At 44.5% G+C, this 26,349-nt stretch overlaps 2 protein-coding genes across 2 annotated transcripts in view; one reads left to right on the forward strand and one right to left on the reverse strand.

Moving 5' to 3' along the window:
- The window catches only part of LOC126284775 (uncharacterized), a 652,584-nt gene that overhangs the window by 546,342 nt on the left and 79,893 nt on the right, over positions 1-26,349 (reverse strand). The gene's annotated exons all lie outside the window — the stretch shown is intronic.
- The window catches only part of LOC126284774 (uncharacterized), a 227,625-nt gene that overhangs the window by 162,913 nt on the left and 38,363 nt on the right, over positions 1-26,349 (forward strand). The window contains exons 2-4 of the mRNA XM_049983935.1: positions 15,473-15,661; positions 18,528-18,665; positions 20,327-20,482. Coding sequence (XP_049839892.1) covers positions 15,473-15,661; positions 18,528-18,665; positions 20,327-20,482 — 483 coding nt within the window. The remainder of the gene's footprint in view (positions 1-15,472; positions 15,662-18,527; positions 18,666-20,326; positions 20,483-26,349) is intronic.

Consider the following 26,349-nt stretch of genomic DNA (forward strand, 5'->3'; position numbering starts at 1 on the left):
GTGGACTGTATGAAGGTAATGATTATGGTTGCCTAGAAGACATTTTACGAGGGCTGCGCGTTGAGGCCTGCAGTCGTTCTGCAACTTCAGGAGGTGGTGTGGATCGGGATGACTCCCTTTTCCTACGAAAGACAACTGATCACGGTCGCTACGAAGCTATAATGCATCATTTGAAGCGCTTCATTTACACCAAACGAGGAGTCAGGATAATCTATTTGCCCATAATGTAAATCATTTCAAGCTTAGCCTGATGAGAGCTTTACAGAATTACGATAGTTTAATCATCAGCTTCATTCGATGCGACAGTAAACGAGGAGGTGAAGACAAGTGTTCTGAGCCACATTTCTGCACCTTCAAGTCGCAGAGGAAGACGTATATCCATTGGTGAAATATACATTACAGTCTCCATTTGTATCCCAAAGAAATGAAATGTTGATATCGAAATACTGCACTTCGGTTGTACTAGAGGGGGTTCGTCTGGTATTAAGATACGTTGGCGCGTCGAAAATTGGAAATTTTATGGAAAACACAGAACTAAGGCAATTGTTTGGGCACAAGTGATTTGAATATATTCGAACGAAGTTCAGAGTAGTTCCTGTCGCGTTCGCAGTTTGTAACAAAGGGCGCAACGCCATTGTAACGAGGCAGAAAAATGGGTCAGCCCTCCTTGGGCGTTCTAATAATCATGATTTTGTAATTGAGAATTATTCTCAGGCGTATCACTGCGCACTGCACACAGAGTGACAGACACCCTTGTAACAACGAACTGTTTTCTGAATTTCTACATAAAGAGAAGCGGGAGCACGTGCGAGTGTGGCAGCTTAGGGCTAAAAATCGCTTCTGTGCCAACATTGCTAATGGTCCTTCCGTAGCCGTTTCGTAACGAACTTCGCACAAGCGAAGGAACGAAGATTAGGCTGGTTCAAATGGCTCTGAGCAGTGTGGGACTTAACATCTGAGCTAATGAGTCCAGTAGAACGTAGAACTACTTAAACCTAACTAACCTAAGGACATCACACACATCCATGCCCGAGGCAGGATTCGAACCAGCGACCGTAGCGGTCTCGCGGTTCCGGACTGAAGCGCCTAGAACCGCACGACCAGCGCGGCTGGTGAAGATTAGGGTTTAATGTCTCGTCGACGACGAGGTCATCAGAGACGTAGGAAACTTTCAGGTGGGGGAGGAAGTCGGCCATTTCAGAAGCAACTTTGGAACATTTTCCGTGAGCGATTTTGGGAAACCATGGAAAATCTGCATGTGAATTGTCTTACAAGGCTTTAAACCGCCTTTGTCCTAAATGTGAGTACCGTCTCGAAAAAACTACGCCGGCGCTCTTGGCGACTGGAGATGGATCATCATCAGTAGAATACTCGGAGCTTCATAACTATCGCAGGTGTATCACTCCAGACCACAAACGTGACCACTTACGAAGGGAGAACCAGCTGCGGACTATGGACGAAAGAACTCAAAACTCAAGAGTTCCGCTCGATGAGATCTGCACGACGCAGACATCAAAGAAGTGTTGTCGGTGTGCAAGGGTGGAACAAGCTACGATAGGTCCTGTGGTGTGTGAGATTGTTTGAATTAGCCAGAAAACAGGTTAGCTGGTTGTGCTGACAGGAAGCTAGAATCAGAATGGCTATATCGAGCTACCGGAGAAACGGGTTTCGCTGTCTGTTCACCTTAAGGATGACGATAACATTAGCTGCCTACACAGGCTGTCATCACCGACTACACAGCACAAGCTTGCATGCCGCAGCCTTTTGATGCATCAATTCAGGCTTTCAAGTAAACAGAATTCGCGTCCACCTGCGTGGTTCTACGCGCGAGAAAATCAGCAATCATGGATCTAGATTACAGTGGTATGTATCTGAGACGGGAGAGGGGGGGGGGGGGGGGGCGACGAGCAGCAGCAAGAAGACAGTGTATCACACTTGACGCTCGAGCCAATGGTGACATTCTACCGCGTCTGTTCGTAGCTTGCGCTTAAGGGTGCGCGTAGAACATGTTGTTTCTATTTTCATGTTAGCTTATGTACGAAGGTACTTACCCACTGCTAGTGTTCATTACGGGTGGAGTAAAGCAGACACGACCAATTTTACATTAAAAGGCGACGACGACAGTTTGAGGAAATAAATGTGTGCCATGCGATCCTGCCCTCCGAAGATTTCGAAATCCCGCCACCTGCTGTGTACGGCGCTGCTGTTCAAGTGACACACTTTGGCGGCTGTTTTCGCGACCTGGAGCGTGCAGCAGCCAGGCTCGACAGCGAGCAGTGCGGGCAATATGGGCCGCCTCTAGCGGTTGTGTGATAGTTTTCATCGTCGCGGAGGCATGCAGTCATGAATACACGCGGGGGCATTCAGTGAGTAATGCCACACATTTTTTTTGTCGGACAGTTTTGGTTGAAAACTGCGGAATTTGTTGTTTAACATCGTGGAATATTCTCGCTTCAGCCCCTATAGTTTCATTAAATTCCGATAGGTGGCGGCGCTGTACGTAGCCTTGAAAATTGCATCTATAACGGAGGATCGCTTCAAGCAGAGAGCTGTTAGTTTCTTTTGGCAGAAAACCAGAGCGTCGCCGGTATTCATAGACGCTTGCAGAATGTGTACAGAGACCTGGAAGGGATCAAACGAACGGTGAGTTGTTGGGCGAGACTTCTGTCAACATCGCAACAAAGTCGTGCAAATCTATCCGATCTCCCGCGTGCCGGCAGCCTGTAACTTCAGCAATGTAGAAACGTGTGGGCACACTCATTCGAGGTGGTCGACAGACCACAATCAAACACGTCGCTGCACAACTGGAAATCTTCTGTTGGTAGTGCTGACACTTTCGTCCACCAGCTGGTGTTCTCGAAAGGGTGTGCCCGCTAGGTCCTCCTCGTCGCCTAACAGAAGACCATGAAGAGCAAAAAAAGGACCATTTGTGCCCTACGAAGGATTCACTCTGCGGAAAGCTGTACTTGGATGGTGGGGAAGACGTTGGCTCCGACGACGAGCATACAGTCGCTCTCAGTAAGATGGCGTAAACCCGTAGCATTGAACGGAGGTTTTGTTGAAAAATAGGGTTTTGTAGCCAAAAGAGTGGGGAATAATATGATGGGTTGGAATCCTGAGTAAGACTAACTTGCTTTCAGAAAAAAATGTGCTGCTTTACTTATTGAATGCCACTCGTAGGTTGTTACAAGTTATCGATCACGCCGCTGCAGGCACCCGAACCTAGCTACATGTTTACAGTTCTTTTGGGAGTGGAAGCGCTTTCTGTATTTTGCTCGGTGTTTTGCTCGTTTGGTTACTGAGTGGTGGATTCACTGAGAATCGTTTAGAGTCGCTAAAATTTAGTGTTTAGTGTTGTTGTCCCCAGCTTGCTGACGCCTACGTGGTTTAGCATCGGGTTTAGTGCTTATCTGTCAACTATTAATTAATTATGTATCAAGCATTCGGAAATTTGTTTTGGGTCCTCTGTACTAATACACGTCTACGGGACATTCCAGAAACACAAGTACGTTTGTTTGGTATATGAACCGTGTGCAGCCTCACATGGTCAGTTTGTATTTGTCGGTTGGATGTCGTTCATCAGTCAACATGTATTCTGGTTGGTTTAGGCACAACGCTTTGCGACATTCTTTTTGATTCGATAATGTCACTTAAAATCCGTCTTGATTGCATTTTTTATTTATTTTTTTATTCATATGACCGGTTTCGGTTCATTTAGAACCATCTTAAGATCTGATATTTCAGTTACAGGAGTAGCATGTGAAAATTGCTGGATTTGAACGGGTTACTCTTGTAACTGAAATATCAGATCTGAAGATGGTTCTGAATGAACCGAAACCGGTCGTATGAATAAAAAAAATGCAATCAAGACGGATTTTAAGTAACATTATAAAATCACTGATTGCTGTTATCCCATAAGACATTATGTCTGTTTCTGCAAACCTTTTGATTCGCTTTGGGAGGTTTTCTCAGTGACGTGCGGTTCCTAATGGAGTGACGTTCGCTGAGAGCGTGAAACGTCGGGAGGCTTGAGTATCTATATCTATTAGCCGATACTTCGTACGGTCAGCTGTACTTTTAGATTTTTTCATGATTGCGCCGTCTTAATGTAATGGAATATTGCATTCTACTCTAGTCAGCTTTGTGATGTGCAATGAAATCTGCACAGAGTTACCTGTCACGCTGTATGCTCCAGAAGCTACAGTGCGTGCACCTTGAATTATTGTCTTGGCTGGGACATGGCTTGCTAACTTACGTACACCTGCTTAGCTAACGCCATCGGAGAGGGAGGGAGAGAGAGAGAGAGAGAGAGAGAGAGAGAGAGAGAGAGAGGAGGGGGGTTACGTTGTCGTCTGCGCTGATACGTCTTGGTTGGTTGTAAACAACGACATAATACATATGTCTGTCGTGATGTGAACTTTTTGTAAACTTGTTGGTGCCGTTGTGCGAGCGTACTTGTATTTTATTATGCTTTTGCTTTGTGGTGTGTACGGAACAGTGGACGTGTGTTCGCCTTCGAGGTTGTGTGTTGTCGTGAGTGGCGAATCTGAACTCTTATACCAAAATCATACCAGTTTGACGGGTTTTAATACTTTCGGTGTTGACTTGGCGTAGAAGTCTGATTAATATTAGTACTGTCCTATGCTTATGGTGTAATGAAAGCAACCATGCTAGCGTGTTAGGTGATCAATAATCTGGAAATTTAAGTTGTGGTTAGTGCCGGTTAGAAGAAAAGAGTGTTACCACCCTATAGTTCGATTATTTTCTAACTGTTGTCTACTGACAGTGTAAATCACGCGAAGTTAACAGTGAACGCTCTGGTTAAGTAACTTGGGTTTGGAATATTGTCTAACAATTTGTGGTCAATATTGGTACTGTGTATAATTCAAGTATATTTTGTGTTTTATATTTTACGGGGCCGGAAACTTAAATGACGGCTCAGTGCTTTTGTTCAAGATTAATTTCTGCGAGCAGATGTTTGTATTTCCTTAATTTAAGTGTTCTCAACCAGTGTTGAGATGGTGTGGGACCATTTTAGTTGTATAGATTTTTGTTCCGGCGCGTCCGGTTCACACACGCAGGTCGTGCACACAGCTTTTTGAGGGATGCGCGCCCTCGTTGCTACCGGCGTCGCACCGCTCGAGATGGGAGGGTCTTTTCGTGTGGTACATGGTTCACAACTACGTCGGGTGGACCACACTGGCATCAGATCGCAATCTTGTAATGAAGGTTAAGCCGAATAGGGGGAAAAATAAGTCAAAAAGGAAAATGACAAAATGTTTCAGTCCGACCATCGCTCAGTCACAAAATTCCAGTGCTCCACCCCCAACCCCGTTGCCCTGCTGCAAAACGTTTCTTGGGAAAATGACAATCAGAAGAAGCAGTTTGATATGTGGAGCCCGCCCCCAGGATAGTACAGCTGCCTTCTACTTGGACGCCAGTACAATAAGGTGACAAGAGTCATGAAATACCTCTTGTATCGTGTCGGAGCTCTTTTTGCCCGGCTTAGTGCAGCAACTCTACGTGGCAACGACTCAAGTCTTTGGAAGTCCCCTGAAGAAATACTGAGCCACGCTGCTTCTACAATAGTCCATAATTGCGAAAGGGTTACCGGCATACGACTTCCTACACAAACTGGCATATATTATGTCCCCTAAACGTTCAAAGGGATCCGTGTCGGCCAATCTGTGTGACTAAATCATTTGCTCGAGTCATCCAGAATGTTATTCAATCCACTCGCGAGAAACTGTGGCGCAGTGAATAATTCCGTCGTTGTTTGGGAACACAAAGGCCATAAATGGCTGCAAATGATCTCCAAACAGCCCAACTTAACTATTTTCAATCAATGGCCGTTTCAGTTGGACCAGAAGGCCCAGTCCATTCCATGTAAACACAGCAGGCATCATTATGGAGCCACCACCAACTTGGACAATACCTTGTTGGCAATTTGGTCCATGGTTTCGTGGGGTCTGGGCTACACTCGAACCCTACTATCAGCTCTTGCCAACTGAAATCTGGACTCGTCTGACGAGGCCACGGTTTTCCAGTCGCCTAGGGTGCGACCAATGTGCTCACGAGTCCAGGTGAGGCGTTGCAGACGATGTTGTGCTACTAGCAGAGGCACTCGCGTCGCTGCCACAGCCCCTTAACGCCAAATTTCGCCGCACTGTCCTAACGGATATGTTCACTGTACATCACACATTGATTACTGTGGTTATTCCACGCTGTGTTGCTTGTCTGTTAGCACTGACAACTCTACGCATATGTCGCTGCTCTCGGTCCGTAACTGAAGGCCGTCGGCTACTGCGTTCTCTTTGGGGAGAGGTAATGACAGATCTGGTATTCCTGGCACGCTCTTAACATTGTGGCTCTTGGAAAATTGAATTCCTTTACTATTTCCAAAATGGAATGTCCCGCGACTTAAGCTCCAACTACCATTCCGCATTCTGAATCCTTTAATTCCAGTAATGCGGCCATAATCACGTCAGAAACCTTTTCACGTGTATCACCTGAGTAAAGTGACCTCTGTCGTCTGTATATGTGCATGTCACTATCCCATTATTTTCATCACCTCAGGTTGTAACAGACTTAGTTGGGCATTGACTTCATCTATAATCCAGGCTTACGCCAGTCCATTGGAGCAGTTGTAAAGGTTCGTGCAGATCTGGATCTTGTTTCGCGGAATACGTATTGACTGATGGCTTTTGTATGTTACTTCTTTTTTTCCCCATAACCACTTGGTGGTCTTTAACGTGCACCACTTAAAACGCAATTAGGGGCGCAAATGAACATTTTAAAAACATGACACCTATTTCTTGCGCCACATACGGTTCTCCAGAGCCAAGCGTGGAACGTTAATCTTTGGCCCCACACCGCCTTTCGCGCGCCAAGGCCAGCAGGTACATGTCTCATACCAGACGCGCGGGCGATGAATCCGAGGCAGCGAGGGAGGCAGTGGAAGCGGAACGAAATCCGCCACGCCCCCTTATCTGCCGCACACCCAATAAAGCACGCACGCCTCGGAAGCGCGGACTACCAGTTTTTTCTGGGCAAGCGCTCGCAGGCGCTTGTCTGGGTGTCGACGCGGAACCCTGCGGTCTACGCACAGTGGTTACGGGCTCAGCCACGGTCGCGGCTACCTACTAATTACTCAGCGGCCGCCTTTCTAGGGTACGTACAACGGCAACACTTTGAAGGTCCGCGGGAACGAATTCGCAACACCGTGCAACCTGTATCATCATCTCTCGACGCGGTCAAGCCACTCACAGAAAGTCGTGTTATCTGCTGATGGCATTCGCTACGCTACGTCTGAACAACGCCCTTTTGTTTGCAGTTCGACAGTCTACTGTGCAAACAATATACTATAAGAGCCGACGTTTCGCGTCGGTTTAAAGCTACTACCTTCCGTGCTTCGAAATAGTTTCGAAACCGCACAGAAGCCCGCTGAAAGCCGGCCAGAATGAAACATAACTTTTGGGAATGCAGCCGAGTAACATCCTGGACAAGCACCAACATTTTGAACTGATTATAGTAAAGAGCTGCGACGACCTAGAAAACCGGGCGAAGAAGAGCCCAAGTGGGGCGCGGCATTGTTGGGATCAAACGTCTGCCGTAGCGATTGGCAAGAGTGGTGCCTTTGCTCACTCCGGTTGTGGCGGGTACGACGCAGCCGTGATCATCATATGGCTCTGAGCACTATGGGACTCAACATCTGAGGTCATCAGTCTTCTAGAACTTACAACTACTTGAACCTAACTACCCTAAGGACATCACACACATCCATGCCCGAGGCAGGATTCGAACCTGCGACCGTAGCGGTCGCGCCCGAGAACATTGCTCGTTAAAAGTTAATTTGGCAGGACGCACAGTATTCGGCGTGTCCTCTGTTATTGAAGTTGCAAGTGCCGGCCCGTGTGGCAGAGCGGTTCTAGGCGCTTCAGTCCGGAACCGCGCGACCGCTACGGTCACAGGTTCGAATCCTTCCTCGGGCATGGCTGTGTGATATGTTTAGTTAGGTTTAAGTAGTTCTAAGTTCTAGGGGACTGATGACCTCAGATGTTAAGTCTCAGTGCTCAGAGCCATTTGAACCATTTTTTGAAGTTGCAATCAGTTTGTGTCCATTGTGGTGCCGGGTTGGAGTCCGGTCTGACTTTTGCGAGTACTAGACGCGGTGGCGTCTGCTCGATGATACCCTTGAGTTTCAGACCACTAGTGATCTTCGTTACATCCTCCTCTCGGCGATCTCTAAGTAAGCGTTAGTCAATGAGCGCTGAATTTTACGAGAAATCACGATGAGCGTCCGATTAGTGTGCACGTTACTTGTTGTCGAGTGGTGGCTATTTTGACTCCATATCCTGGGGTTGCTTGTTATGTAGATCAATGTGTTATTTATGAAGGTTTTGCCTAGTACTTCGTGAGTCCATTTCTGTGAATGTGTGTAGCTTGTGGCTGTCACTGCCCCCCAAAAAGATTTTAGAATCTAAGGGTACAGAATGCAGACGTAATTCTTCAGATTTAGGAATTTTACTTTATAGTCAATGAAAACTATTTAATCTAGCTACTTTTCTTCTGTCCGCTCCCGGTAGATGAGTGGCCTGCCGGCGCGGTAGCTCAGCGTGTTCGGTCAGAGGGTTTAGCTACCCTTTGTAATAAAAAAACTGAGTGAACGGATCAACGAACTACCTGAACGGGTGTCATCGGTCGTCCGCCAGAAACAAATTCAACGAACAATATAGAACAAACTGAGATTAAAAAAGTGGTCAAGCGTGGCAGAATGTCAATCCTAAGGGCCCGGGTTCGATTCCCGGCTGGGTCGGAGATTTTCTCCGCTCAGGGATTGGGTGTTGTGTTGCCCTAATCATAATCATTTCATCCCCATCGACGCGCAAGTCGCCGAAAGACTTGCACCCGGCGAACGGTCTACCTGACGCTAGTACCTAATCACACCACATTTATTTATCTTTTTCTGAGGCATGTCTATAGTTACCTGCTGGCTAGTATCACGAGCTCGAGCTGTTTAGTAAACTCTGTGCAACCACAAAAAAAACTAAAGAGTTTCTGCATTTGTAGTACGTTCATTTTTACTAAATAATTAATGAATTGTCCCTGTTACAGGATAGGTAGCTGTATCTTTTGTTAACTGTGGTCTTGTTAAAGATGCCTAGTACCATGACAAATAGTTAATAAAAGATTCTAGTACTGTGGTAGCGGCAACCGTCGTCCTATGTTAATAGAGAAGAAATTATTGCTACTGCCGTCGCCTGCCACCGCCTCTATCATCATAAATTTTAACTACTTTTGTTTGTCGTTTTGATAATTAGTGGTAATAGCCAATGTTTGATATTTGTGACAATCATTTGATCATATGTTTTGCTGTCTGTAATGTAAATGTACTTTTTTAATAGTCTTTACAAAAGGAAGTGATTTTATATTGATGCCCTTTAGAGGTGTTTGCCATCAGTTGGTTACTGAAATTCAGTTTTCTCAGTAAATTTTATTCTTGGATTTTTGCTTTAAAAATGAATTCATTACTGTTTTTAGAAACTTTAATAAATTTACTATGGCTCAGTATCTTTCCACTCAAGATCCCTACAGAATTTCAAGAATAATCCCCGCCGCCTCCTACGCTGCCGAGTCCGCCTCTAGATACATCTATTGGTGAATTCCGCTTTTCACAGGAATTTCCGGATCATTGCGATCAAATCTGTAGCACAGCTATGCTCTTCATGTATGTTTACATCTGTTACTCCGAAAATCACTATTACTTTGGCGAATGGTGCAATAGCATAAAGGTTGTCGGTATACGTACGTTAATGTCCGTGTTTCCCTGATTTTCCAAGATACATAACGCTGTTCTTGTAGCGACTTCTAGTGGAGTTCGTGGAGTATCTCTCGGATTTTCTCGCCCTGGATAAATAAGTGTGATGACATGCGCAGTTGTTCTTCGAATCTCTCTCCCTCTCCATCCATCCATCCTCTCCTTACTTCCACAGCATTCTTTCAATAAATCTGTATCTGCAATCTGCCTACCCTGAACTAGATTTAAGTGGTCGATCAAACTGAAATCGCACCAGAGGGAAATTTACAGACACGTGATTGGGTTGTGACTGATCGGCGAACCAGTAGTCAAGCGATATCAGATCGTTTGGTCTGTCAACACCCAGTACAATACATTTATTTATGCTGGCCAAACTCTGTCTGTCGTTACATCGATCGCTGATTATTTTCAAGGCTTGCGACTTTCCACAAAAATTTTCTACATGCGTGGTCTCCGAACAGTTGCAGAGCAATAACACATTGTGTACCACATTGTTAATACACACGCGTGGAAGTAAAAGTCGAACACACTTAGCTGAGGTACTACGGACAATATTTTCATTTCTCACGATGTCTCTTCATTACGAACGACATACTGCATCCTCTTTACTACTACGTCGTTAATCCTGTTACATACCTGTTCTGATGTAAAGCAGGTGTGTATTTTGCTTACTATGCGGCGGTACGGAACTGCATCAAGTAATTTTTGGTAGTGAAGAAACACGTCATCAGTGTCATCTCCGTTATGTGAACACTTCTGGATCTAGTGTAAGGACACAAATTTTGTTTCACACGAATTGTGCTCGTAGAGTACTTGCTACTACTACGAAGAGGCTCACCACTCGCGAGAAAAATGTAAGTTCAAAATTTTAAAAGTAGGTAGCGTAATTCATAGTAAAGTTCTCGTAAGTCCAAAAATAAATTAATTAAAACTTGCAGACGACATGCTGGAAACGAATGTTCAAGAAAATTAACAACATATAGCAACCTTATCATGTAATAATAATGTACATAAAAATTGTTAAATAATTTTAGCAAGTACTGATCTTTATTTCAGAATAACTATTAAAACAATTAGCTGTCTTAGTATACAGAAGACGTATTGGGAATCTTTAGAGAAATTATAAGCTCTACCTAAGACGGATGTAACTTCAAAACGCACTAATATGTGTACGACATTCTTGGTGTTGAGGCCGCATCATGGTTGAGTTGAACGACTTCCACCAACTTCACCGTCGTTTATTGTCTGGCGTCAACGATGTCCGGCAAACATTACGTTGGACAATCAGAACCGCGTTAGAGAGTTGCGTTGGACAGAGATGATAAATCAAATTTAAAAAACTCTAAAATTTAGCAGTAGCTGCTGAGCACAGCCTACGATGGGCACGAGATGATTTCTTTAAGATACCAAGACAGTACTACCTTAAGCTTCGTCCTACTAAGGCGGTATGGCAAAAAAAAGAAAGTAATAGATGGGATGTGTACCAATACATTTTGATACATTCTGGCAGACACAGAGCCTACAATCTTAGTCTCGACTATAGACAAACGCTGAAGAGGAAGCGATCGGTTGGTTAGTTGGTTGGTTGGAGGGGGTTGGGGAGGAAGGGATCAATCCACAGGTGTCCGACCCCTGATTTATTACAGTCAAGAGTGTCCACTACTGAATGGAGTACGACACCTAGAACAGAGAACGGGGTGCGGCAGAAAGGAGGCAAACCGAATCTAAAAGCGATTACAACAGAGCAAAAGAGCAAAACAGGGATCGAAAAACGAAAGGCTGGGAAACGTAATTTAAAATCCTAATATCACAGACTAGTCCCGGTACTAGAGGGGGCGTCTTTTCCACTTCTGCTCTATACTTCCGGCCCGGGATCGGTAGGGGTCAAAACGCCAGACACTGCCGATATCCCCTCATTAGCTAACAAATTTCGCGTCCTATCTCAAGTTAACCAGATATCGATAATTTAATAGCCATGCATCCGTCTCGACAGTCATCAATGATAACAGATCTAAACTTCGAAGATGCTACTCAAGTGTGAAATTTTACACAAGGGTGAAAAATAACCATATATCTCGTCATAGCAACATGTTAAACGATATGGAAGGTTTCTCTGTTAAGTCTAAAATTTCGCTTTTTTTTTAAATCAGAAAACTAATTACTAGATATGATGTTTAATTTATTTCACTTGTTGATCGACGAGTATTTACTAAATTCCCAAATTTTGTTTAGGTGTAATATATGTACAAAGCTCAGCTTCTCCCTGAGTGAATGTTCATTATGTTCGAACTCTCTTGCAGCCATCCCAGGAGAAAGGCTAATTTTCTCCATCAGAGCTATTTTTCCTTTTTGGGATTCTGTATCTCAACTGTTAAAAAAAAACGGCACCCTTATGAAATCACACTTGCCCGTCTGCCTGTCCGTATGTTAAGATACGTTTATCTTAGGAACGGGTACAATTTGAAATTTACTTCAAATACTCAGGTCCCATGGTGGCGTAAAAGATTTAAGCTTCTAAATCAATGAAATCAAAAGATAGTGCCCTTTACGTAGCAAATTTTGATATCTTCAGACTCAGTCATCAAAGCCTATAGAACAATCATCTACATATATAAATTTTTACGGGACTCTCACAGCGCGAGTCATGGGGATTTTTATTCTTTTCCCAATACCCTGCACCGAACGAGATTTATCTGCGCAAAAGAATTGATCGAAATATGCACAGTTTTCGTCAGGATTCTTTTCCTTGAGTAGCGTGATCAGTGAGAGTAAGCTGTGTTCACTGTTGCCCACCCCTCTGACCGACGGCCATTCCTTATACCAATTAAAATCCCAGCTCGCTTCGGTTTGTGACGGTCAGATCAAAGTTTCTAAAGTAAGACAGCAGAAGATCGCGGACCAAACGCTCCTCTATGTCTTGGTGGAGAAATGTCCTTTTACCAACTGACCTGTCATATTCCAGGACGTGCTGAGAAGTAATGCGTCCGAATTTTTTACGTGGAAACTCTTAAAGCTTTTCCAATAAAACGAACGTTATTGACTCTCTACGTCTTCATTCTCCATGTCTACAAATTTGTAGCCCTCTATCGCTAGATCGCTAGGGGACTCCAAATTGTAGCGTCTAACATAGCGACGTGTAATTTAATTACGTCGCTGGGTGAGAAACGGCAAGTTTCGAATTCGAAGAGTTCATCCACACATGGAGCATTTTCTCCTTCAGCATGACAGTGCCAGACCACACAGGAACGCTGCGACGTCTGCAACAAACCAACGTCATGTGTTCACGGTCCTCGATCATCCTCCATACAGTAGCGACTTGACCGTATCCGAGTTTCACCTGTTTCCAAACAAACACCACCTTAGAACTTCACGTCGACAGTGATGAAGCGATGCAAGCATAGATAGAGATTGTGGCTCCATCAACAAAATCAAACATACTACAGAGACAGCATCAACAAACTGGTCACTCGTTGGCGAAATTTGTTCGCGCCAGGGTGGCTATGTTGAGAAGGAAATGTGCAGACATGAATGAAGATGTGGAATGTTAATAAAATTTGTTTTACTTAAAAAGCTTTGAGAGTTTTAACAAACAAAATTTGGAGGCATAGCTTTTAAGCACGTTCTCGCAAAATCCTTGTGGTCAGATTTGAATGAAGAATATTTGTTGGTACGTTGAAACGCTTCGCAACTATAGCTGCAGCATCTTATTTTCTATAACGTATTTTATTGGTGCAATATCTTCTATAGTCTATATTACACATTCCAGAAATACCTCTAGTTCCGAAAGGAATCTTTCAATGTGCAGTGCAGTACACACGGTTTGGAAACTTCCAAGCAGATTAAAATTTTGCACCGGAAAGGCACTCGAACCTGGAACCTTTCCTTTCGCGGGCAATGTTGTTACAGGCTGAGGTATCTAGGGACAATTCACGACCCGTCGTCTCAGCCGTATTTCCGTCAGCAACTCTCTGCTGCCTTCCAAGTTTCACGGGGGCTTTACCCGTGTGAGCGCTAGACCAGCAAAGTACGCACGACAGCTTCTGTGAAGTTTGGAAGGCAGGAGAGGAACCAGTAAAATGCGTTCTACAGCTCTGCTAGAAACTCTGATAGCTCATACCACACACACACACACACACACACACACACACACAATGAGAGTTAAAGGGTTAAAAAACTGACAGATCAGATAGTCACCTCAGCTCTGTTAAGGTACATTTATTATGACAAGGCCTGTTTCGTTCTATGATCGTCACTTGACACTGCCAACGGCTTTCGTAACAATTGCTCGCCTTTTTTGCTACCCCTGTGAAGCTGGGTCACTTTCTGGAAGCACGGGTTATGCTACAAAACATAAAATCATGTCTGTCAGAGCATTTTCCAGATAATTTAACAGCATTTACATGGTGCACGTGGAAAAATGTGTTAAGTTTCAAATGCATAAAACAGTAGGCGAAAACGTAGCAGTGATGGGTAGAACACTGCAAGAAAATACGTAACGGTACAAAACGAGGCTCTAGAAGTAAAGGAAGGAGACCCGGAAGGCCATCTAAAAGTCTAATTATAATAAATCTGAAGCAAAATGCAAATGGCTCTGAGCACTATGGGACTCAACTTCTGAGGTCATCAGTCCCCTAGAACTTAGGACTACTTAAACCTAACTAACCTAAGTACATCACACACATCCATGCACGAGGCAGGATTCGAACCTGCGACCGTAGCGGTCACGCGGTTCCAGGCTGTAGCGCCTAGAACCGTTCGGCCAATCCGGCCGGCTACATCTGAAGCCATTAATGCTTTGACTAAAACACTTTTTTAAGCCGTACTCGAGGTTGATTGCTGTTTACATTACAAACGTTATAATTATCAAAGAATTCTGTGAGGATGTGTGACAGACTGTTGGCAGTGTCACCTGATGATGTCCTTTGAACGAAACCTGTCGTGATGTAAAAAATGTACATTACTACAGCTGAAATGGTTCTTACTAACATTAATGCGAGTCAGCTGAAGCGCACAAGACGATCAAGATTAGAGGGCGGCGCACCCCTGCATCTACATCACGCTCTGCGAGCCACCTAATGGTGTGTGATGGATGGTACATCTGGTACCACGCGTGGAATGGTGCGTGTGAAGAATGACAGTCGGTAAAACTCTGTTTGGGTCTATTTTCTCGAATTTTCTTGTCATGGTTATTAAGCGAGATGTGTGTGGGAAGAACTAATACGGTGTCCAACTCCTCGGGGAAATTTCAATAGTAAACCTCTCCGTGATGTACAATGTCTCTACTGTAACGTCTACCTCAGTAACGCTCTCGCGCAGACTAAACGATACCGTGACGAAAGACGCCTAATTTAGCTGTCCCCCCTCCCCCCCACTCTCTCTCTCTCTCTCTCTCTCTCTCTCTCTCTCTCTCTCTCTCTCTCTGTCTCTCTGTCTCTCTCTCGTCAGACGTACCTGGCAAGAATCCCTTATTGATGAACAGCACTCAAGAATCGATCAAGCACGCGCCTTCCCGTGAACCTGAGAATACAGCAAATTTAGAGAATCAGTGCTTTCATATGTACGGTGGCCTACGATTTCACCCTGAACTACACCGCGATGCCTTGACTGGAGACTGGTGCGGTTATGAAGGGGGACGGTGCTGTTGCCGTGTTGCAGGGAGTGCAGAGCGTGCTGCTGTCGATCGAGGAACGCCTGCGCAGCCTGGACGCGAGCGTCTACACCTCGCGCTACGCGCCGCGCTGGGAGGTCAGCCTGGAGCAGCAGGGGCGGCGCCTGGAGGCCGTCGAGGCGCGGCTGGGGCGCCTCGAGACGCTGCTCGAGATACGGCTCGACAAGCTGGCCGAGGTACGCAACAACACAACTACCGTCAACCTAAAGAGTCACACTCATTGAAATATACGAAAAAGTGTGCACACACTTTATTCAACATGTAAACGCCACCACAGGTACTCGGATTTAGGTTCGATATGTCTGCCATCAACGGCGGTGATGTGGCGCAGACGAATAGCGACGTTCTGCTTGACCTGCTGAAGTGGCGGAACATCGATCTCCTGGATGACTCAGAATTGGTTTTAAGATTTTTGTTGTACATCTGTAATATAGCCCCACAAAAAGTAGTCGCATGTTTTCAGAACCGGAGAATATGGCGTCCAATCAAGCTCCATGCCAGAATGCGGTCCCCAAACTGCTCCTCCAGAACATCAGAACACAGTCACCCATTGAGGGTAAAGAGACTTCTCGAGCGCGAAAATCGGATTCTCAAGTCCCCCAAATGCGCCAATTTTGCTGATTGACGAACCCATCCAAATGAAAGTGGGTTTCGAAAAATGGTGCAAATGACTCTAGGCACTAAGGGACTTACCAGCTGAGGTCATCAGTCCCCTAAACTTAGAACTACTTAAACCTAACTAACCTAAGGACATCACACTCATCCATGCCCGAGGCAGGATTCGAACCTGCGGCCGTAGCAGCCGCGTGGTTCAGAACGAAGCGCCTAGAACCGCTCGGCCGCTGCGACCGGAAAAGTGGGTTTCGTCGGTAAGCCAAAGCATACTAATTCCCACCATGCCCCGCAGCCAACTGTGTAGTTTGTACATCCTAAAGCAAACCGTTAATAACGATTTTATTTCATACGCTTCAATAGTTCTCACTCAACACTATCCACAGTTGCTGCCGCACTCATCTCGGGGGCAACTTCACAGACGCCAACCAGTACAAAGGACGAAGTTAAATTCTTATTAGGATTACGAGGTGCAGCTAAGCACTGGTTTCTAATACCAAGCTGACAGGGTACAAAGTAAGTAGAGATAACAAAAACCTCAAGTAACGTTAAATTCATAATGATTCAGTCGAAGACTCGTTTGACGCATATCTCCTCGCTGGTCTATCCTATATAAGCCTCTTCATCTCCGAAGAACTGTCTTAACTACATTCACTTGAACCTAGTGACTGTATTCACTCCTTGCTCTCCCTCTAAAATCCCCCCCTCCCCCACCCACACAAACGCTTTCCTTCAAGAGCGAAGTAAGAATCCCTTGGAGTTGGTAGGGAGTAGTGGGGCATCTTAATTTTCGAAGGAGATAAATACAGTAATAAAAGACTTTCTCATGTCGCGATCTATCAACTCCACACGTTTGGTACAGAGACTTTGGAAAACACAAGGTGGAAAAAAAAAAAAAAAAGAAACCCACGAAGAAATTACGAAATTATCCGAATCGGGTTGAAATCGGTAGAGGTGACGTAGATGTACAGACAAAAAAAAATACAATTTCCGAACAAAAAGAATTATTCATTCATGAAAGTGAGCTTCATAAATTGAAACGGTCAAAAACGCTTAGTTCCAGTTTTTCCCCTTGGGCAAGCAGTTATTTGGCTAGGCACTGATTGATAAAGTTGTGAATGTCCTCCTGAAAGATATCGTGCCAAATTCTCTCAATTGCCCCTTTAAATTGTCAAAATATTAAGATTTTTGGAGGGCCCTGCCCATGATCCTCCAAGCGTTCTCAATTGGGGAGAGATACGACGACCTTGAGGCCTAAGGTAGGTTTTGACAAGGACGAAGACGAGCAGTAGAAGCTCTCGCCGTGTGTAGGCGGGCACTATTTTGCTTAAATGGAAGCTTAAGATGGCTTGCCACGAAATGGCATTCCGGTTGTCGGGCCGTACCCCAGGCAAGAGCCTGGTTGGTATCCACCACAGCCTGTGTCGTCTCCAGACACGTTTCCGGATTGGAATCCCTCTGACTGGAATAGGACTGTCTCCTGCGATGAGTCCCGCTTGGAACTGAGCTCCGATGACCACCGAAGACGCGTGTGGGGATGCCCTGGACAGTGGTGGGATAGCAAGCTGACTGTCGCTCGCCATGCGGCCCGACAACCACAAGAGGTCTAGTTTGCCGTTTCTTTTCACAGAAGAATAACTTTATCACCCGCAGCACTCTTACAGCACACCAGTGTGCCGACGGTATTCTACGCCCCTTTTTGTTGCCCTTCATGACAAGCCATCGTGGGCTTACATTTCAGCAAGATAATGCTCGCCCCTACACAGCGAGAGTTTCTATTTCTTATCTTCGTGATTGCCAAACCCTACCTTGGCCAACTAGGTCGCTGGATCTGTCCCCAATTGAGAACGTTGAAAGCATTACGGGCACGGCCCTCCAACTATCTCGGGATTTTGACGACCTAACATGTCAATTGGACAGAATTTGGCACGATAGTCCTCAGGGGGATACCCAACAACTCTGATAATAGATGCGAATAAATTGCTTGATAAGAGCCAGAGGTGGACCTACGTCTACAGATTCCTGATCCATCCGGATAATATCTTCGTGGTGCGTTGTATTTTCTCTTACAGTGTATTTTCATTTCAATATCTTTCAGCATGTCACAGCATGATGTACGTAAGTAAGAGCTATTAAAATATGGACAAACTGTTTATGGACTTCCGGAAACACCTGAAACTGCAATAATTTGCTGAAACCATTAATGTGATGATTTGTAGAAATTAGATGATTTTGACATCATACATTATTATACTGACACAATAAACTATTATATCAACTTTTTATCATTATAAGGAATATACGGTGCCCATGTCCGTGTGGGCACAAAGTGCCAATGCGGTCATGATCTGAAAAGTGACCAAGTGACGAGACGAAATTTTAAAAAAAGACAGACTTAGTGGTGTGTTTAAAAAAGTGTGTACTTTCCAGTCGGTCAGCTCGCGGCAGCTGAAAGAAGAGCTGTCGAAGGACCAAATGAGCCGCAAGTTTGACTCTGCTTATGAACGACTGAACCACCGCCTCGGTTACATGGAAGCCAGGCTGGACGTGGGGGTCTCCAAGCTACAGGTACGTGTACTTGTCCGTTATCGCCAACTTCTTAATAAATTCTTGTTTAGGTGATTAGCTCTAAAATAAATGTATGCCTGCGAGAGTGGAAGCAGCTGACATGAAGGCTAAGTGTGGGACAACACCATATTGAATTCCAGCAATACCGACGGTGGGCGCCACCAACTTTTAAGTCATTTTCAGCCAGGTGTCCGGATACTTCTAATCACATAGTGTACTTCGTCGATGTATCATTGTGCTGTAAGGGTGCCGCGGATGACAACCAAATGTGATCTGCTAGAAAATGAAATGGCATCCCAGACGATCACACCTGATTGACGGGCCGTATGGCATGTGACAGACAGGTTGGTATCCCACCACTGTCGAGGGCGTATCCAGACACGTCTTCGGCCTGGGTGACTGACTGGAGTGGAATTTTCTTCCGTGATGAGCCTCGCTTCGAACTGCGCCTCGATAACCAGCAAAGACGTTTCTGGAGATGCCTTGGACAGCTGTGGGATGCCAACCTGATGTCACCCGCCATACGGCCCTATAACCAGGAGTTCATAGCAGGACCACTTTCTTTGTCATTCGCGTCATCCTTAAAGCACAGCAGTACGTCGACGATATTCTACGCCCCGTTTTGTTGCCCGTCATGGCAAGCCATCTTGGGCTTACATTTCAGCGAGATAATGCCCGCCCTCACACGACGAGTTTCTACTGTTTGTGTACATGCTTGCCAAATACTGGCTTGGCCAGCATTGTCGGCGGATCTGGGATAGCAGTAATAAACCATACACACAAATCTTGCTCGGGCAAGTCTGTTTATTAGCGAAAACCGTAACAGAATCCTTACAGTATCAAGTTACCTTCCATTAGAAATGTGGAATGCACTCTACGACTGTGATATTACTTTCAAAATGATGGAACACAGCAATCCGTTTTCTCTTCCTTTCAGGCTTCATTAAAGCAAATCTAAATTTCGTCTAGTGCCTAGTCTTCATCAACGCACCATTTCATAGCTTCGAGATATGTCCTAGTATGTCAGTCCCCTGCTGTTCGGGTTTCTGTCACAATTCATTAAAGACTAGAATGAACTGTGACAGAAGCCCGAACAACAGGGGACTGACATACTAGAACAGGTCTTGAAACTATGAAATAGTGCATTAATAATGGCAAGATACTAGCCGAAATCTAGATTTGCTTTAATAAAGCCTTAAAGGAAAGGACGACTGACTGGTGTGCCCTATCATTTCGAAAATCCTTACATTAGTTACTGAGATTAGCCTTCACATACTGACCGGAAAACGCATTGGGGGACTGTAATTTATGATGTACAGACGGTGCGCTAACACTGTGCTGGAATGCTACATAGTAAAGATAGAACAATTAGAACACTCCAAGTGCAGAAGTTGGAGGGCGACAGGCAAGTGACACGCCCCCCCCCCCTCCCCCTTTCCGAACAAAGCAATGGAATAGCCCAGTGCGCAGTACGAGAATGGGTTTCTGTGCATGTGCTACGTTATCTTTCGCTAGACCAACTTCCCACCTATTTCTCTCTACTATAACCAGCCAGCTTTTCATTTCACTTTGCCGAGTAATACTAGAGGGACGACTTTCGTGTTGTGAGGAGCTACTACAGTAGCCCTTCGTCATTGTTACGTAATGCCGGCCTGTTGCAGTCCAGCGTGGAGATGGCCAGCGAGCGTGTTGAGGCGGCGGTGCGGGGGCGGCAGTCCGGCGCCAGCACCGACGCCGCCCTGCTGGACCTCAGCGTCAACGTCGCGGACCTGCGCCGCCGCGTCGACGATTGCCAGGCACGCAGCAACGACACCGTGGTAAGAGCCGGCGACCATGGGCGTCCGCAGAATTTATCCGGGGCGGACCAACACTCAAAAATTGCCACTTTTGATATAAATGAGTTGCTCAGTTCCGAGACGTGTCACGCCACGAGAACTAAATTTTACAGGAAAAAAAAAAACACTAGCTTTTTGTATCCCATATAACCCATGGTTATGCACACATTTCTTGAAATCTGTGTTAATTCTCTAATGAATAAGAACTCTGCAGGCCAGATTCCAGGCGTGGCCACTACCGCTTTAGGGCGCCTATGCTTACGACCCCACCTCGGTGTCCGTTGAGAACCACGCTGACGGCTGCGATGCCGTCGTCACTGGCCATATCTTTGAATGATAAGATACGCAGCAGCTCCCTAACAGAGACAGCCGGTCCAAACAGAAGAAGAAGAAACCATCGCAGTCAAAATCTGTTACGCAAGCGATGGGAACAGAGTAGCGAGGGAGACATAAGTGTGCAGTGCCTCCCTTCAATTGCAGGTAGCATCCAAAAGTTCTCGAAATATGATAATTAAAAGTATTACTAAACATTGTGAAGGTAGGGCATCACAGACCGCAAATTTTTGAAAAAATGTCGTACATTACGACCAAGAGCTGGAAATAAGTAGTTTGTTACAGCCGGTTTCAGTCCTCAGACTTATCAGGTATCTTAAGACATTTAAAACACGATACATGGCGATATAAAACCTATGGCGTCAAATAGCATAAAATACATAGTAAATCACTTGCCAAGTACTGTCAATAAAAAATGCAGAACGAAGGCTAACAATGTTTGACATTTTATTACTGACTGTACATTATATTTTACCACTTGACACATAACATTTGATGAATTTTATGCTATGTGACGCCACAGGTTTTACATCGCTATGTTAGCCGTTTTAAATATCGTAATGTACCTGATGATGGTATCAGGACTCAGACTTGTTGTAATAAAGAAGTATTTATTATAAGCTTTTTGAGGTGAACTGTGAGTGCAATTTTATATTTTGTTTTTAATATTATTACGTCTTGCTTAGATCTTATTCTGTACCATCACCTTCAGTGTAGTCCTCTTGATAGCGAATACACCTATCTCAACGTATCTGCCACTTTTGAAACACTCTGATATTTCGTTTCAATATTCCCCACGAATCAAATGTTCGGCCGTTCAACACTGTTTTCATCGTGAAGAAGAGGAAGGAGCCACAAAACGCACAATCTGGTGAGTGTGGCTGGTTGACGAAAAAGTGGAATTTTGTTTTTGGTCGAACAATCCTGAACAATGTAGGCGGTACGCTACAGTGCTTTGTCATGGTTGAGTAGCCAGTCGTTCGAACGCCACTTTTGTGGTATCTTCTCTTCATGTGCTCCCTCCACCTTCTTAGAACATCTTTATTGACCATCTAACCAGGAGGAACGATTTCCTTATGGCAGTCTTTTATATACACGGTCCAGTCACATTAATGTGACCACCGCCTGCATTCCACGTCAACGTTCAATAACCACTCACAGACGGCAGATGGCAGCACTAGCAGTAGAGGGTATATACAGCGTGTTCGGAGGATGGGGAACTCCGCAAGCCACCTAATGATAGTCAACGGATGGTTCTGGTACAAGTAAGTGATAACCCCCTACGTTGTTCAGCTCGCGAATAGTGCGTCCGAAACATGATTGTCGGTGAGCCTCTGCATTCGCTCTTATTTGTCGAATTTTCTCGCCGTGGTCTTTGGCGAGATGTATGTGAGAGGAAGTAGGAAGTTGTCGGAGAGTCAAACAAGATATTACTTTTGCCCATGTGCCTCTCAATGACCACGACGAGATATAAGAGCCAACACAGAGACTTACTGACAATCATTCTTCCCACGCACCATTCGCGAGTGGAGCATGGTAAGGGGGCGGTCACTTAGTTGTATCCGAAGTACCCTACGCGCGAACCACCATCTGGTGGCTTGCGGAGTATGTTGCACATGTGGACAGTACTGGCGTTGTCGTAATGCGTAAACGGAGCAATTTGTCTTAAGTTCAAAACTGCATGATCGTTGGCTTTCGGATCAAGAGTGGAAGCACTTCCGAAACGGCTGTTTGTAAACTGTAAAGGTGCCGCCATGGTTAAATGTGCATGGCAAAATGGCGTTACCTAAAACTGGAACGATGGCTGCAGAGATGTGTACGGGCGAATAAACGTGAATCTCTTGAGCAGCTGGTCGCCCAAATGAACCAAGTGGCTACAAACAGTGTCTCTACAAGACCGTTCAGCGAAAGCTGCTGTATATGAGCCTCTGCAGCAGGCACCTGGTTAATGAGCCCTTGCTCTCTGCTATTCATCGGCGACAAAGGCTGGAATTTACGCGCCAATACCGCTATCGGACGTCCACTGAATGGCAACGCGTGACCTTTTCAGATGAATCACGTTTCATGTTGCATTGGGCGAATGGCCGTAGGCATGTACGTCGTATAACTTCTGACAGCTTACACATCAGCTGCAAGCAGGAGCGTGAACAGTGAGACCCACTGGAAGATTCATTCGATTAGGAACTGAAGTTCCCTGCAAACTCCCCGGCGATGTTGTCAATGATGCAGACCCGTTTTTGAAATGCTTATGTCTGTCCACTAGCTTGCTTCAACGTTTGGTGCGAGTTTCCCAAATTGACAAAAAAAATTCAGAAAGAAACGCTGCTCTTTCAAGTCAGACACCGCTAAACCGCAAACTAATGGAACCAACAACGAACCAAACCCCGCAGCTCGCAGCCACTTGCCACACTGATTCAAGACGCACCTAGCGATATTTCTGTGTGGTTACTCGTATAAACATTTGAGTGCAAAATTCAAATTTCGGGTTCTTTCGCATACAGCAGATCACAGAAGAAAAGTAAAAAACTGTACGATCATAAATAGTGCCTAGAGATAAATTACGGGAGCGATATTTATGAAGTAGGTAGTGTTGGTAGGAAAACTCTTTCTCAAAAATATTCCTTCGGCACACTGAGTCTTGGTTCCTCTAAAACAAATAATGGTAAAAATCAAAAATAAGTGAGGACAAGAGAATGATAACTCCTGCGCTTAAGGCGTCTTATGCTAGGAAGAGTGCACTCTACCTAATTTAGAAGACAACTATAGTCAAGAGTTGAAAAACAACATTATTGTAAAATCAATCAGTCTGTTATTATGAAGTAAAACTTGCGCACGACGTAAAAAAAAAACACTCCAACGATAAGGCAAGAACTATTTGGAACACTATAAAACAAAACAGACAAGAAACAATTTGAACGAAACTGAGCCCTCCGCAAATAGCTCTGCAACACAAGTACAAGTTATTGGTCACCAAACTGAATTATTACTTCCACACACTGGGCACCAACGTTGTGCCCACTAAGAATCAACCAAACACAGATGCATTATATTCATTTGAACAGATACTGTATAAACCACCAAGATACCTTAGTTGCAAACATACAAACCGAACAGACATTCGTAACAGGCATTTCGTCAGGAGCTGAGGAAATTACAAAATTAATCAAGTCACCAAGTAACACTAATTCTACTGGCTATGAAGATGTTTCTAGGAGATTATTGACATCTCGTTCTGAATTTGCTATGATTACACTCGAGCTATCTTTAATCAGTCAATGACTCAAAGCATTTTTCCTGACATTTATGTATGCTACATATGCTGTGGTAGTACCCACCTATAAAACTGAAGGTAAGCAAACAATATCTAATATATTTTTAAAGGTGTCGGCGAAAGTGGCCTAAGATGGACCATTAACTCGTTTAACTGAGCTGACACTCTGTTTGCCATGAATGAATGAATGAGCCCAATTGTTGAAGACCACCATTTATAGTTCTATGTAGCTTACAGTTGTAGCTCCTCTGTGTAACGAGTGGCGGTACGAGAATCGTTTCAGGTGCGAAAGAATGGTTTCCAGGTGGTACGGAGTGAGAGGAACTACGTGTCAACAGCAGCAGGTATATTCCGTATGTACAACAGGCCTAGGTTTGGCTTATCAAACTGATATTTCCAACATACTTTCTTCTACTACAGAATTTGAGACTGATAACAGTTTCAGTCACTGGTGTTATCAACCTACAAGTACAATACATATACATTGCTATTTTTTGCAATGATTACAGTAAGTTAACTGGCCACGATAGTACTGAGTATGCTCTGCAGTCGTACAAACGATACAGGGAGTGAACAGTGATGTAACAATATCTAAAAAGGACAAAGACAAGGTGTACAAATACACCACCCTGTCGAAGTCAGGATGGGACAGTATTACATTTACCATGGTGTATTAGAACTAGGCGTATACAGAAATGTCTTACAATGCTGGCAACTATTGTGACAGAAAAACGACAACAATAAGCGGTAAGACGAGTGCACAGCCAACTCTGAGCCAGAGGCCCTAGTTGTCGGCTCAATGCAGATCTTACCTTTGGCGACGATTTGAACATTGATTTTAAATGCGTCACCACACATACGAAAAAAATAGGACACTCGGGGAAGTAAACAGTTGGACCTAAAGAAAAAAGAAATCGAATAAAGACGCTATCAAGTAGTTCGTTTGTTGAATAATAACAAAAACTTGTAGTCGCAGTTTTATGGACACACTACCAAAATTCAATGGCGAACAACGTGATTATAGGAGTAAATTTTGAAACTGGATGAACTGTATAACGAGGAACGGTGGAACAAATCCAAGACAATTATCACATGCAAAGAATACGGTTAAATGAAAAGAATGTTCTAGTTTTTCTTTCCATGATCTTCCAATACGCTTGTAACAATCGAGTATTACTCTTATATGCCAAAGAGCACTTCTGTTAGCTGTTCTTTCGACTGTTGAAAGTCATTCTGTACAATAATTCTCCCTCTTCGAACACGGTCTAAGTTATTCCCGGTGAAAGACATTCTTTCTAACTATCACAGAATAACGCAAAAGAGTAAGTATCTGAATTTCTAGTGAACTTTAAGCAACAAATCCGACACGGAAACTGTTAATTGCACCTTAGCCGCTACCCAACTTTTATTACGAAGAGATTCACAAATACTTTCAAGGTGTCAATAAATTAAGGTCATTAAACTGTCACAAAAGCAATTCTGATGTCCAGCAGTAACTGAGACGGTCTGGGCAACACCGTGTTTATGAGCAATAAATCATTTCATGCAGTTGCTATGTTATATAAGATAACAGCTTGATATTAAATTCAGAGGAAAAACTGCTCCCAGACGGCATTTTAATGCCTAACACAGTGTGACAGCATGCATTTGTCTTCAAGCTTTAATTTTAATTATGCGCTACTCATATAATCCATCGACAATTGATGTAAGACAAGGTAGTTTCGTTCTCATTGCATAACAAAGATAACAGTTGATGGTATGTAAATGAAGACTGAATGTGTAAGCCTGTTACGTCACGCAACCACCTTCCATAACCCCGAATTAAAAACGCAGCACCACAGGCACTCAGTAAGAAATGCCAACAGTGGCACTTTTGATGTACGTTTCATGCTAACACATGCTACGGCCGGCTAGACGCTTCATAGATCTGTTTCAGAAAATAAAGTGAAGTTTGAAAACTCAGTTTGTCTTTAGTGGTTGTGATTTACTTCTGCAGCTTACACCCATCTGCGTCTGGTAAGTGGCCTATACAGTACTTACTGTGAACTGAAATTCAAATATATTATTCTGTCTGTGCGTAATACGTTAGTTTCCAGTATGTTGGTTGGTTGGTTGGTTTGTTGGTTTAAAAGGGTGGGGGGGGGGGGCGGTGGAGGGAGGGACCAAACTGCATCGTCATCGGTCCCTTGTTCCTGGTAAAACAAACATAAAAGGGAAAGAATGAAACAAGCGAGACGTAAAGCGC

Source organism: Schistocerca gregaria, chromosome 8, assembly GCF_023897955.1.
Source record: "Schistocerca gregaria isolate iqSchGreg1 chromosome 8, iqSchGreg1.2, whole genome shotgun sequence".
NCBI lineage: Eukaryota > Metazoa > Arthropoda > Insecta > Orthoptera > Acrididae > Schistocerca > Schistocerca gregaria.